This window comes from Panthera pardus, unplaced genomic scaffold (genome assembly GCF_024362965.1).
Source record: "Panthera pardus isolate Hobbes unplaced genomic scaffold, ASM2436296v1 HiC_scaffold_11, whole genome shotgun sequence".
NCBI lineage: Eukaryota > Metazoa > Chordata > Mammalia > Carnivora > Felidae > Panthera > Panthera pardus.
The window spans coordinates 49,215,985-49,231,855 of NW_026526666.1; the positions used below are offsets into that span (position 1 = coordinate 49,215,985).

General features: G+C 35.5%; 1 protein-coding gene across 12 annotated transcripts in view; it reads right to left on the minus strand.

The window, feature by feature from the left end:
* Positions 1-15,871, minus strand: part of LRRC7 (leucine rich repeat containing 7) — a 553,063-nt gene that overhangs the window by 352,984 nt on the left and 184,208 nt on the right. For all 12 annotated transcript variants that reach the window (XR_008419194.1, XR_008419193.1, XM_019448906.2 and 9 more), the window contains one exon: positions 3,635-3,837. Coding sequence is in view for 10 of the 12 variants with exons in the window: in XM_019448906.2 (XP_019304451.1) it covers positions 3,635-3,837 (203 nt within the window). In the remaining 2 variants the exon portion in view is untranslated. The remainder of the gene's footprint in view (positions 1-3,634; positions 3,838-15,871) is intronic.

The following is a 15,871-nucleotide window of genomic DNA, read 5'->3' on the forward strand; positions in this document are numbered from 1 at the left end:
TTACTACAGAAAATTAAGTAACACAGATTGAACTATTCTTAATCAAAAAACTTCCTGTTCTTTCACTTCTATTTTTGCATCTTTTCTGACAGTTTTGACTTATCTTTTTCTAATGTCATTAACATTGACACTGTTCTATACCTGTTGTATAACATCTTACAATAGAAATTCTTGGCCAGCTAGAAAATTCTCAGTATAAAATATCAGAAAGAAAAAAAATTAAACATTTGCAAAAGGTAATTCTTACCATAAAGTAAAATCAAAAATACAAATAGCTATCTCATTTACTCAACAAATTTGAAGTCGCCATGGTAACAATGCCAAGGAAACACAAAGAAAACAATAAAATAAGATGGCAGACAAATAGGGTTTCATTTCATTTAACTTTGAAGATTAAACTCCCTAGAGACTCAATACTTTGTTTACAAATCCTTAAAAACTTTGTAAATTGTCTGATTAACAGCAACTTTTCCTCACGAAGCAATGACTGCATAACATTTTGTTTGAAGTGTGCATTGTGGTAATCTCCCTAGAGTCCTTGCATCCCTTCCCTTTTTGCTTTGTGTTTCAGCCAGCAATCACAAATCCACAGAGGTGGCTCATCATTGTTTAACTCAATCAAAGTAATCTCATTTTTCTTGCCATAGTGGATTTCACAGCAAAGGGATTGGATCAGCAATGAACATGTAACACAGTTAAGGCCAATGAGACCTAAGAACAAATAAGGACTTTCTTGCTCTTCTCAGAAAGAGAGGGTTTTTATTTCTTAACTTCTTATTTTTCTAATATGCACAAATATATCCATGTACTATTATGATCATATCTCAATGTCAGATAATTTAGAACATATCTCAATATCAAATACATTAGAAGAAAGTAACACAGGACTATTTTAGCAACAACTTTGAATTTGGAAACTCAAAGAAACCTTGAGAGATTATGTGAAAAATATTTGAAATATATAAAGCATACCAACAATTTTTCCTCAATTCAATACACTGGGAAATTATATTGAGTCTTTGGTTCACTTGTATTATTATTTTTTGTTTATTTATTTATCTTGAGAGAGAAAGAGCACAAGAGGGTAAGTGGCAGAGACAGAGGGAAAGAGAGAGAGAATCCCAAGCAGGCTCTGCACCATTGGCTGCAGAGCCCAATGTGGGGCTCGAACTCATGAACTGTAAGATCATGACCTGAGCTAAAATCAAAAGCCAGACACTTAATCAACTTAGCCACCCAATTTATATGTATTGTTAATCCAAGCTCACTTAGGCTCCTAGTTACTTACCTGATATATAAGCTCTCCAGTGACATTATCTGCCTAATGCATCAAGTCAAACAATGCTGTGCAACTCTCAAGACCTTTCCTAATCTGGGTCTTCCCTGCTCTCTCTCTTCTACCTACATATTGTTGGCACTCCCTCACATGTAACTGCAGCTCTAGACTCATCACAGTTCTGCTGTTACTCTCGTCTCCCTCTCCATATATGCCATCTCAATTTTTGCATCTATACCTTTTGGTCAAGGCCTCTCACTCCACCTGCAAGGATGAAACTCGTCTACCACGGTATTTGGCTCCTTGGCTCTGATTACACGCTATCATGCTTTTGCTTCTAATGCTTCAGTTTTCTCTGTAACTAGGTTGTTAGATCCTTGAGAGTAAGGATTGAGATTTATGTCTCTTGTATCCCCCTATAGCCTCAAACACTGTGTAATAAGTATAGACACTAAATAAATACTTGCTTGATTAATAAACCATGTTTTGGGGCACCTGGGTGGCTCAGTAGGAGAAACATCTGACTTCAGCTCAGGTCATGATCTCACGGTTTGTGAGTTCAAGCCCTGGAGCCTGCTTGGGATTCTCTCTCTCCCTCTTTCTCTCTGCCTCTCCCCCCCCCCCCACCCCTTCTCAAAATAAATAAATAAACTTAAAAAAAAGTAAACCATGCTTTTACTATTTGTCTTATGGAAACTGTTGCATGGATCTAGAAAATGATTTTAAATAACTAGTTGGCTTAGGGGTGTCAAGATTTAACAAATAAAAATACAGGATGCCAAGATAAATAACCCTTTTTTTTGTATATCAAATGCAATATTTAGAGCATAATTATACCACAAATTTTCTGATTTTTAGTTAAAAATTCAAATTTCATGGGATGTCCTTTACTTAATCTGGCAATCTTATATTAGCCCACTCTAAAAAAACACTTGTACTTATTTTTCTAAATTCAAGCTAAATGTCACATTTATGAATCATTTAAACCTTACACAGTTTTGCTAATCAAGTTCTGTAATACATGAAGTTCTCTGCATTGTTTTACCTAGCGGCAACCACAAAGAGATTGAATATCCATTATGTGAAAGTCACCATGCATGCTCCTGTACAGGGAGACAAAAATGAATAAGGTGCCATCTCTGTTCTCAGGAAGTTCATATTCTTTGGGAGAAAAAGCTCAGCTCATGCCAGTCTCTATTCGATGTGCATGTACTTGCTAATCTATATAGTTAAAACTTCCTTTAGGACTGACCCACACCTCCTGACCAAAGATCCAAGACGACGCTATATACTTTGATTGTCAAAAATGAAGTATTTTGGTTTTGAAGTACACATTAAATAGTTCCTGTCTCTGAAGTATTATATAAATACCATAATTCATAATCCTAAGTGGAAACAACTAATCATAATTTGTTTTGATCAGCACATTATTCTCAGAATTTGATAATGAAGCTAGCTTTTATTATGGATGGTTCTTTTTCTGGTTTCTAGGTATTCAATATGCATTTTTTAAGCATAAGCAATGGAAATGTATTGCAAGACATTTTTTTGTTTCCCTTTGAGCCATGGTGTAAATCCTTCACAGATAAATGCCATACCAACTACTTAATATGAGTCACTTATTTAGATGATCATTAACATACAATGATTTAGATTTTGAAACTCTCTGCTGTGCGGTTTTGGTCTGCATTAGCTACTCTCTTATCATCCAATCTTTTCTGTGGTAGAGAACAAGGACATTTTCTTTGCATAGCATAATGTCATAATGGCAATGTGTATGTATGTGTGTGTGCACAAAGTTTGATATTAGTTAAAATTTTTAGCTACACTGTGCTTATACTTGTATGTCATATAAATCCAGTAATGTCTATAATAATCAAAGATTCAAAATTCCGGAAACAACAGCATGGTTTTCATAATAGTAGTGTGTGTGTGTGTGTGTGTGTGTGTGTGTGTGTGTGTGTAAAAGTATTTCCTAGACTTAGAACATACAATTCAAAGTTTTAAAACAATGTTACCTTAATATACAACATATAAATTATAGTTCTAGAATGGAGTGTCATGTTTTTCCTTTCTTTTCCAAACCTAATTATTGATCTCAATGCACCAATATTGATCTAAATGCATAATTCATAAAATGATGATTTCCATGGAGTTCAATTGGTTATAAGCATATCACGTGAAATGACAAATGGAGTGGTATTAAAAGGTAAAAAGAATATTGGGGAAAGTTATATCAGTTTGAACAATTTGTCAATTTTCCAGATAGAAGGCTATAGCTAACATCATTAGTGAAGTCTTTGAAATTATGAAATACTCATTTACAGTATATATACTTTAGGTTTTGTCAAAAATTACCTTAGGTAGTTCTTCAATTTGATTGGCATCTAGATAAAGCTCCTCTAATGTCCGCTCAAAGTTAAAGACCTCCTTTGGCACCTGCTGAAGGCTGCAGTGGGAGTAGTCTAAAACTGAGATGATTTCTTCTTCACCTCGGAAACATCGGCACGGCACCAGTCGGCCGATGATTTTCCGTTTGGTGGTCATCTCCAGGCACTGCACTAGAGAAAAAGAGAAAAACAATCTGCTTAGTTTTCTACCTTTGAAGGGAATTCCTGTAATATTTAAAGCCTTAGAAATTTACTTTTAGTATAAATTTCATAATTATGTGATGCTTTTAAATTTATATAGAAAGTGCGCATTATATTATTAACACTTGAACAGCCCTGTATGGTATGTAAGCTATAGGTTTTATTCCCATTTAACGACAAAGAGATGGAATTCACAGAAGTTAAGAGATTTCCCATCATCACACAGCTTTGGAATGGCAGAATCTAGTCAGAACACAATCCTGACTCTGTGCAATGCAATCACCATACTTACATTCTCATTTGACACACGAATCTGTATTTTTTAATTTTATGCATATTACACTATAGAACACAAACATCTGTAATTTGTTGAAAAAAACTATATTTTTTCCATTTCCACCAAAATATTCAAGTTTCATTCCTAAGGTTTATGATAACCTCTTTTTTACCCACAAATTCATTCCATTAGTGAACATACATTTATTAAATAACCACTATGTTCCAGGCATTGATGTAGTTAGTTAGTGGGATAGAGTGATAAATTGAACAAAGTCCCTGTTTTCATGAAGCTTCTATTGTACTGGAACTACAGATTAGAGTTAGATTGGTTATTTGCTTCAGAATGAGAACCTAGCTTTATGAATCCTACGATTTCACTGGGAGAAAACAGGTTACAATCATGGCAGGAATTCCTGTAACATCTTTGTCTAGATTAAACTGGCCAAATGGCATAAAATCTTGCACAGGCCTGTGCCATTTATAACATGCCATTATAACACTTTATCAAATTTATTAACTTTCATGTCATTCTTCTAGAATGTAAGTCTCTTGAGAGTAGAACAGTGTTTTATTTGTTTTGTATTTGTCTTGATGCTTGACATATGGTAGATGAATTTATTCGATAATAAATGTAGAATAAACAAATGAATTCATGAATGAATAAATGAATATATTTAGGACCCCCCTCCCTCCCGCCCAACCACCATCAGCTATGGATAACTTGCTTGAAGCACTTCTCATTCTGACTAAAAGGTCACTATCTCTGTGAGTGTCTCTCCAGGAAGAATGATTACAGTCTTCCTCTGAGTTCTCAGAGCACTAATCATATTTCTTCCCAATTACATGTTCTATTTCCCCACTAGGTGAGTTCTCTGAGGAGAAGTTCTTGTCTTACTCATCTTTGAATTCACAGACACAGTACAGTTTGCCAGCTGCAGAGTAATACTAAATGAACATTAACTTGAAACATGCAAATTTTGGTTCATTTATTTGACTTACCAGCATAAGTTTATTGCTAGAAAGTAGTGATAGTTTATAAAAACAATATAGAATTTTGCTTTTTATTTATTTAAGTTTATTTATTTATTTTGAGAGACAGAGAAAGAGGCAGAGAGAGAGAGGGAGAGAGAGAATCCCAAGCAGACTCTGCCCTGTGGGCACAGAGTCCAATGTGGGGCTCAAACTCACGAACTGTGAGATCATGACCTGAGCCAAAGTTGGACACTTAGCCAACAATCACCCAGGTGCCCCAGAATTTTGCTTTTTAAATTGCTCACGTTAAATCCTATTTGGAGGAAAATGAGTAGAAAACATTTAGGAGATGTTGGACATTCAGCCCAAGTTTTAACTTATGAAATTAATGAAATGAAATTTAGGGGACAGGTTTATGAGTTAGAATTTACAGATGGTTATCTGCCTTTGGTATTGTGTAGAAGGCCAACTACAAACATTAAAAAAAAATGACCTTTCTTTTTTTTCCCAATATATGAAATTTATTGTCAAATTGGTTTCCATACAACACCCAGTGCTCATCCCAAAAGGTGCCCTCCTCACTACCCATCACCCACCCTCCCCTCCCTCCCACCCCCCATCAACCCTCAGTTTGTTCTCAGGTTTTAAGAGTCTCTTATGCTTTGGCTCTCTCCCACTCTAACCTCTTTTTTTTTTTTCCTTCCCCTCCCCCATGGGTTTCTGTTAAGTTTCTCAGGATCCACATAAGAGTGAAACCATATGGTATCTGTCTTTCTCTGTATGGCTTATTTCACTTAGCATCACACTCTCCAGTTCCATCCACGTTGCTACAAAGGGCCATATTTCATTCTTTCTCATTGCCACGTAGTACTCCATTGTGTATATAAACCACAATTTCTTTATCCATTCATCAGTTGATGGACATTTAGGCTCTTTCCATAATTTGACTATTGTTGAGAGTGCTGCTATAAACATTGGGGTACAAGTGCCCCTATGCATCAGTACTCCTGTATCCCTTGGGTAAATTCCTAGCAGTGCTATAGCTGGGTCATAGGGTAGGTCTATTTTTAATTTTTTGAGGAACCTCCACACTGTTTTCCAGAGTGGCTGCACCAATTTGCATTCCCACCAACAGTGCAAGAGGGTTCCCATTTCTCCACATCCTCTCCAGCATCTATAGTCTCCTGATTTGTTCATTTTGGCCACTCTGACTGGCGCGAGGTGATATCTGAGTGTGGTTTTGATTTTTATTTCCCTGATGAGGAGCGACGTTGAGCATCTTTTCATGTGCCTGTTGGCCATCTGGATGTCTTCTTTAGAGAAGTGTCTATTCATGCTTTCTGCCCATTTCTTCACTGGATTATTTGTTTTTCGGGTGTGGAGTTTGGTGAGCTCTTTATAGATTTTGGATACTAGTCCTTTGTCCGATATGTCATTTGCAAATATCTTTTCCCATTCTGTTGGTTGCCTTTTAGTAAAAAATGACCTTTCTTCTTCATTACTTTCTATCTCTTGAACTCCTACATCTTACATTTCTAGGAACCTGAATCAGAAAGTTTTGTAACTGTTATTTTACTTGACACTTGAAATCCCTGATTGTCAGTTGGTGCCTTCCATGTCTCTACCTGGGCTTTAGCACATATTAAGCAGCCAGTAAATGCATCTAGTAAATATCTGACACATATTAGGCACCTAGTAAATGTTTGTTGAAGTTATTACAGTTATAAAGGTAAGTGATGATGGCTTAGACTATGAGAATGAAAGCAAGGATAGAGAGAAGTGACGGATTAGGAAGACATTTTGGAAACAGAATCCAATGTGTTGGTGATACATTAAATGAGAGATGGAAGGGGAGACTGTGGAGGGAGGGATGGAGAGGACTTGAAAGATTCCCAGATTTTTAATTTGAGTCACTAGTACTCACACCAACCACCCAGCTGTACTGTCATAGAGCTAACTCAGGGTATATATATGCCCTTGTCTGCCTCTCTGACCCACAGATGAATGTGGAATCAATTGTCCCTGCCTGTGTTGTCCAGTGACTTGCACTCACCCTATTGTGTTGAACCATGTGACTATGTCTTGATACTTGTCTGCTGTTGCCATGGCAAATTTTTTATTATAAACCAAGAGGAAAAAGAATATTCAGGCCTGAACCTAAACCATTTTGTCAGAGGATCCACTGTCCACCAAGACTTTAGGAACTCAGTTCACTAAGACTTCTTTCCCTTTCCCTTCCCCAAAATGGAGTCTCTGTTGGTCATCCTCTGTATCCCTTCTCTCATCCCCACAATGTACCGAAGTTTTCCCCTGGCCCAATTTCTCTCTTCTCTATTCCCTGTGCACATGGAGAATGTGCTTTATATCATGATCAAAAACTTCATTGAGCCTTGTCCTCTTCACTGAATGCTCTCTCAGTCTCAACTAAAACTTGGTTCACTTGAAGCCTTTAAAAGTAGAGCATGCTGACATTCTCATGCCTTAAATACTTCAGGGCTGGAAAGTGGAATTGCTTTCCCCCTTGTTCTCTAAAAATGATTACTTTTCTCACATCCTATAAAACCCCTGTTCCTTTGATAGTCTTATTACCTAGCAGTAACATCCTTCCTCTGTTCCTCATGCCATTCATTTACCATCTCTTGAACACTCCTCTTCACCCTTTGATGACTTTGGTATCTCATTACCTGGACTATTTCTTAATCATAACTGCTTCCATTCCTGATTTATACTCCCTATATCTAATAACTTTCAATTTTTTAGCTTTTCTACATTCTAAATTTCTAAATAACTTGATTATAGTTTTCCTCCTTTATTTTTCAATACTGTTTTTTTTTTTAATGTTTATTTATTTTGAGAGAGAGTGAGAGAGTGAGAGAGCCTGAGCAGTGACTAGGGGAAGGGCAGAGAGAGAATCCAAGCAGACTCCATATTCTCAGTGCTGAGCCTGATGTGGGGCTCAATCCCACAAACCATGAGATCATGACCTGAGCTGAAATCAAGAGTCAGACCCTTAACTGACTGAGCCACTCAGCCACCCCTTGCAGGTTTCGAACATGTAATGTGCTGGTTTAACTTTCTTCTAATAAATTCCAACACACTTTTATTCTAACCAAGCAAAAATACAGAAATTTTGTTTCAAATCAGTAGGATTTATCTTATTATGACTATACACTATTGTAATTCAATCACAATTTAATTTTTTTTAATTTCCTTATTTTTTCCTTTGCTTGATTTTTCTGTGTACCTTTTATTAATTCGATTTTCTGACTATCTCCACTTAGTATAGTCAAATAAGTGTAATCTGTCATTTTTTCCTCTGAAATAATCCTCTTGTTTATTTTTATGTTTGTTTGTATTTTCTTGTTCCTATCTTGAATGTCTGTTTTTTTCTAGATCTGATATATATATTTTCCTGAAATGTCTCTTCACTATCATTCTGTGAATTTTCCATTTCTTTCTCATGTTATGTCTTCTATTTTCTGAATCCTGTTTCTTTTTTTCTTTCTGGATTTATTGGAATATAACTTCCAAAGCAGAACATAACGTCTAGTAACTTTCTGAGAAAGGATCTCAGGTAGATACATTTTTGAGAGCTTTGCATGTCTGAAAATGGTTTAACTTCACCAAAAACAATTGAAAGTTTGACAGGATATATATTTACAGGTCAGAAGTAATTTTCCTTCATAAATTTGAAGACATCTTTTTTATTTTACAGCTTTTAAAGTTGTTGCCCAAAAATCCAGTTCCATTACTATTCAAAATCCTGTTTTATACCCACCTTTCTCTTCCATGAGAACATTTTAGGATTTCTATCTTATCCTTAGTGTTTTGAAATTTCATGATAATGTGCTTTGATGTGTTTTTTAATCCACTGTACTGGGTACTTGACAGACCCTTTCACTTTGGAAGCACTTATCTTTTAATTCTGTTAAATTTTCTATTATTATTTAATTGTTAATTTTATCATCTTCTTTGTTTTTATTTTCTCTTTTTCTTCAATCTTGATCAGCTGGATGTAAGACCTATCTCCTAGATTTATCCTGTAATTCAATTATTTATTTTTTTTTCTTTTGTAATTTCTTTGTCTTTGTCTTATTATTCTATTTTCTGAGAGATTTTTCTCAACTTTATCTTCTAAATGATCTTTTATCTGATGGCATAGTTTTACTGTCAAAAGTTATTTGTTGCTTCCTGAATGCTATTTTTACATAGTATCCTGTTTGTATTTCAGGGTGCAATATTGTTTTCATTTCTTTCAGAAGATATTAACTACAGACTTTTTGTCTTTGTCCCCTGCTTCTTATGTTATTTCTGAGTTCTATTTTTCTGTTTGTTTCTTTTGATCTGTGTCTTTTGTAATAGGGGTTTTCTATAAATATCTGGTGATTCGTGACTGTCCTTTAGTATCGAAGAGTGAAGCTCTAAGAAGTTAATTGGAAGTTTGGTATGCAGGATAGGTTTCACTGCAGGATGATCTGGCAGTAAGCCAAAGAATATTCTGGTCTTCTGTCTGGGACATAGTGATGTAGCTTTAAATAGAGAGTAGTTCAGTCAATTTTCCTATTTTCAGTACTAAGTATCTTCAGTTCCTTGCCTGGTATTTGCTATCTCCCAGACTCTAAGGAGGTCTATGCAGTAAATCAGTTTTCATATCCCTTTGTTGGTACTTTATATTGTAGCTAGTGTATTTTGTATGTAGATGATATTAACTACATCTTCTTTCACTTTTATCTCAAAATTTGTTGAAATTTTGTATTTCCTGATACCTTCTCTTCTATTTTCTCTGCCCTTGTGAGTATATGTATTTTAAATTTTCTTTTAGTTTAATGGAATAATTTGGGTTGTAAGACTAGATAAATAAGGATGGTGAGGGATTAACTTCCATGTTTAAAATAAAGTTTTATTTTAATCCTTTTCATACTTTTTTTTCCTTTTTTATCTAACCTATTAGGAGCACTGGGCAGGGAACTACATCCTTCTTTTGGGAATGCTCTCTTCCTTTGGCTCCCTTGACATCATTCTCTTCTGACATTTATCCTTCCACTTCGGTTCTTCCGTTTAAGTCTTTTGAGAAGGTGCCATCCTCTCTAACAAACCCTGAGATTTATAATATTAGATATGCCCCCACGTCCTCAGGCTTGGTACCCTTCTAACTGTAAAGAGATTTCTCCCTTTACAATCTCATTCACCTTTCTCAACTCTGACTTCATTTAACTTTGACAATAGGTGGCTGTGAAATTTCTTTTTATATCTATTCAGACTTATTTCCCTCATCATTTCCACTTTATATTTTAGGGGTATCTCAAACATAACATGTTCAAAATTGACATGATGCTCTTGAAAGGTATAGAGCCCATCATCACAGTCAAGAGCTTGGACGTTGGAGCCAAAACTCCCTAGCTGTGTGACGAGGCACATTATTTTATCCCTATGTTTAGTCCCTCATCAAATAACAGAGTGCATACAAAGCACTTAGAATTGTGTCTTCAGATTTTAAGCATTCACTAAGTGCTAGCAGTTACTGTTCTGCCTAAATCTCTTCCCCCTCCTGTGTTCTCTGTCTCTGTGAGCAGCAATACGATTCACCCAGTGTTGCAAGATAGAAACCTTGGCATTGTTCTTGACTCCTCTAGTACCTACACTCCACATCTAACAATCACCAAGTAGTAATGATTAAATAGCCTACATATTTCTTCAATGAAGCCTATTTTTCTTCACTTCTGGTGCCCAGCAACCTAGCTCAGACTATTATCTCTTACATGTATACTTGTCTCTTTCTATTGTTCTCCCTCCACAGTACAGCAGGAGTGACCTTTATAAAACAAATATTATATCACCTTCTTGTTGCAAATACTTCACTGAGTCCTCTCTGCCCTCTAGGCAAAGTCAAAAATTTTTACTGGCCTGTTAAGAATAATATAGTCCTATAGGTCTAACTCCTATCTTCCACACTCAAACCTAGCCCCCTTGCAGCCTGGCCGGGTTCCACTTCTTTGATTGTTTTCTGAGCTCTTTGCATTCACTATTTCTTTCACATTACTAAGACTAATTTTTTTTTTTTTTTTTTTAGCTAGGGCCTTCAGAAATAAGGCTGTCTCTATATAGGACAATTTCCCTCGCCTTTAAAAAAAATAATATTAAGGGAAAATAGCCTCTCTCTATTCATCAAGGTAGGCTATGACTTCTAAGAATATGTTCCAACTATATGCTGCAATTCCCTTTTCTCACACTTTAATAATTTAATCAATATTGATCCTGTTCACTAGATTAAAAGCTCTGTGAAGAGAGGTACCATGTTTAGTCTGTTCAACAAAATATATTTCCAGTAACTTGTCTAGTATCTGGTTCAGAGTACTTTAAAAATATTACTATTATGGGGCACCTGGGTGGCGCAGTAAGTTAAGCATCCAACTTCAGCTCAGGTCACGATCTAACAGTTTGTGGGTTCAAGCCCTGCATTGGGCTCTGTGCTGACAGCTCAAAGGCTGAAGCCTGTTTCAGATTCTGTGTGTGTGTGTCTCTCTCTCTCTTTCTCTGCCCCTCCCCGGTTCATGCTCTGTCTCTCTCTCTCAAAAATAAATAAACCTTAAAAAATTTTTTTTAAATATTAACTATTAAATGAAAATTGGGGGCTAAACATGATTATATGACTTTTATTTGTACAGGTTTTTGAAATTTCCAAACCAGTTTACAATTTATCACCTTGGTTTTTTTCACAAGAAATAAGTATTCATATGTTATTTTCCTTATTTTATTTGTAATGTTTATTTATTGTCAAAAGAGAGAGACACACACACACACAGTGCGAGTGAGGAAGGGGCAGAGAGAGAGGGAGACAGAATCCAAAGCAGGCCCCAGGCTCTGAGCTGTCAGGACAGAACCCGATTCAGGGCTTGAACCCACAAACTGTGAGATCATGACCTTAGCTGAAGTCGGACGCTTAACCAACTGAGCCACCCAGGCACCCCTTATTTTCCATACTTTAATCACAAACTGAAGTTAGTGAGTCTGTGATGTATATATCACACACAAAATAATTAGTATACCTGAAATTAGATCTCATATCTCCTTACTCTAAAGCCATTGATTTTTTTTTCCTTTAGCAGACTATGTATTACATTAGCAGTCATGTATATAGATTAACATATAAGAATTTACTAAGACATTAATTTACCAGTAATTCTATCTCTCTCTTTCACACACACACACACACACACACACACACTTGACAGTGATTTACACATAGGATATTTCATAGGTACAATATCATTGTTACATAGGTACAAATAACATTGTTCTCCTAACTAGCAATCAGTATTAAAGACTTTTTTGAATGTCAAAGGAAGGGGAATGTAGTAAGTTAGAATGGAGAAAGTGTTTCAAGAATTGAGAAGAGCACAAAACACAAGAAAGCACATACATGTTACATACATGATATACAGAAGCACATATTTGCTTTTCTCTGAAACACAACCAGTGCCCAGTATACCACAGAAGCTCCACATCCAATATTTGTACTTTAACTCAGAAGCAGTCTGACTTCCTTTGCATAGATCCTTAGCACATATCCAAAAAAAGCAATTCTTAGATTTTTTGTTTTTTCAAAGGGATTTAAAACTCAATCATATATATATATATGTATATATATATATATATATATATGCATATATGTATACATATATATATATATGAATTGCTAAAGAAGATTTTTCTTCTTCCATACCACTGTGCAATCAATAGTCTCCCTTTCAAGCACTCTCCCAAAGTCAAATGCATTTATACAGCAGGGCTTGCTAACCTGGACTAATACAGGTGAAGTAACAAAAAGACTTATCTTGCTACTTTCTTCAAATCCTTCTCTATTGATTAAATGAAAGATAATTTCAACCACTTGAGAATTATACCTGTGGTAGTTGACTCAAACAATAAGAATATGTGTATCAAAACACCTGGACTTATACCGTTGCATTCCCTAGGCTTTAAGGCCCGTGTTTGTCCCTGTTATCCTTATCTAATATTCCATACCTGGAAAGATAAAAGGACAAAGGAAAGTTCAAACTTTCTAAGATTTGTGATAAATACTCTGGCTGTCCTCATTAGCTGGCACAGTCTTACATTTTTCAAATGACAAATGTTTCTAATTTATTCACTGAGAAACTCTTTGCTTTACTAAGTATGCCACAGGGATATGGAAACCTGCCAAACTCTCTCCATGCCCTACTTCAAGAAACATCTTTAAAGCCATTACCTAACCTTAAGTATGTCTCTGAAACCCCCTTATCCAGACAAGATACACGGTGATTCTGGGACTCCAAGTGGAACATCTGAGGCTTCTTTCTTTGTTTTTTGACTGTTGAAATAATTATATTTAAAAAAATACTCAGATTTCATGGGTTTGTTTTCATTTCATCATTATAATATCTGCAAGCCTGCAACTGTTATACATGGTTTGATTTGCTATCAACATAAGGAAACCAGTTTATCTTCATGAAGATCAATGAATTGTTATTAGGACAAACCTCCTTGTGGCTTTTAATGCTGATGCTATCATGCCAGCAATCAAAACAAGAAATCAAGAAGGAAAGCATGGTGCCTGGTACTGAGAAGGAGCATATTAAAAATATTTCTAAGTTCTGCTTTTAGACAAGTTACTTATTTTAAGAACGGCAATGCTCTGTCTCTCTCTGCACAGGCTTCCCAGGAATTTTCATCTACTGACTTCAAAGAGACTTCAAAGAGTTTCTATGAATGATTTCTAATATAAACCATTATCCCCGATTTAGTTTCTAACTGCTTAATGAGCTACCACTCACTCTTTAATTAAAACTCAACTTGTGTAATGCAAAATTTGGAAATATTTACTAAGCTCCTACTCTGTACCAGACACTGTGCTCTCTTTCTTGATTTCTTGTTTTGATTGTGTTTTCATTCTCTCAAGTCTGTACCTTGGCATTATCTTTTATTGCTCCTTTTTTTTCTTCTGTATTAAACATTTTACATCTTCCCCTTCATTTATTTACCATGCACTCAATCTAGTTCAGATGCTTGCCATCTCCTAGTAGTATTGCTGAAAGTACTACTGAATAAAAGTATACTATTTCCGGATATCTTTCCTCTACAATCACTTATTCAACAAATATTTATTAAATGTCTACTATGTGCTAGATACGGGTTTATATGCTAGGAAAACCCAGTGAGTAAAATAACTCTGGTCACTGCTCTAATGAATTCACTGGACTGTGAGGGAGATGAATATTAAATAAAGAGTTTTTCAAATAAATCTATAATTGCACATTATGACAATTACTATAAAAGAAAATATTAATGCGTTATCATTTTATATATGGACACGTACATTAAATATCTTGATTAGTTTTCTAAAATGATGTCCATTCCCCTGTTCTAGAAGCTTCACTGAGTCTACATTTTTAACAGTAATATGTCCCAGCCCATGTTCCTGGGTTATATTCTCCTCCAAGAAATAAGCAGTGTACATTAGCATATTAAGGGCTCAGAGAGGTCTTGTGATAAAGAAATATGCTTATCTTTATTCAAAGCAGTGTTGCCCAAGGCACTTACAAAAAAACTTAAAAGCTAAAAACTTTAAGTTCATCACACTAATTAGGGATTAGTATTCTGGGTGTGTCTGTATGGCTCAGTCAGTTAAGTGTTTGACTCTTGATTTCAGCTCAGGTTGATCTCAAGGTTCATGATTTCAGGTGTGCTCTTGCCCCTCCCCGCCCTTGTGCACAAGTGCTTGCTGTCCCTCTCGCTCTCTCTCTTTCTCTCTCAAAAATAAATTGGGACACTTGGGTGGCTCAGTCGGTTAAGCGTCTAAGTCTTGGTTTTGGCTCAGGTCATGATCTCATGGTTTCTGAGTTTGAGCCCAGCCTCGGGCTTCACGCTGACAGCATGGAGCCTGCCTGGGATTCTCTCTCTCCCTCTCTCTCTGACCCTCCTCTGCTCTCTCTGTCTCTCAAAATAAATAAACTTAAAAAAAAATAAACCATTAAATAAATAAATGAATAAATAAATAAATACATAAATAAATATTTTTGAAAAGAATTAGTGTTCTGAAGCACACATTTTAGGAAAGGCTAGTCTACAAATTTCTTTAGCTTGGCATTCAAGCTATCTTCAACCTAATTTTTCATCCATTTTACTTCTAGGAACATATTTTTCCAGTTCTATGCTCTAGCTTGCACCACTCCTAATACCTAATGTCTCTTATTCATTTTCTTCTTCTATACTCATCCAACCAATCTATGATAAAACCCTTAAATATTTATAAATCATATTGAGTGATTTCTTTTGTTGGCTATTATAATTGGTTTGCAGGTCTTAAAACATCACAGTACCAGATGTTACAAAACTCTGTGGAATGGAACTTCTTGGAATAATAAATGGAATATTTTTTTTTTCACTCTACTTATTTTCTCACCTACTGGTCACAGTATGTGCTGTTAGAAAAAATCCACTTGAGTCTGGATCACTTATGGAAGCTTAAATTCTTCTTTACAAAGTCTTGTCTAAATATTCTAGACTATCACTAATGCTGCTTTCCTTGTCTTCCTACTCCTCATCATTTATATTGTCATCATAACACTAACTACCCTAAAGAACATCAACCTAAGGATTATAGAATCAATCTGGAAAAAAAATCTCTTGAGAGAAGATTTGTAATAAGTAATGGCATATACTTACTCAAAATTTCTCCTTATTGTACCACATAGATTAATAACAATATTTTAAT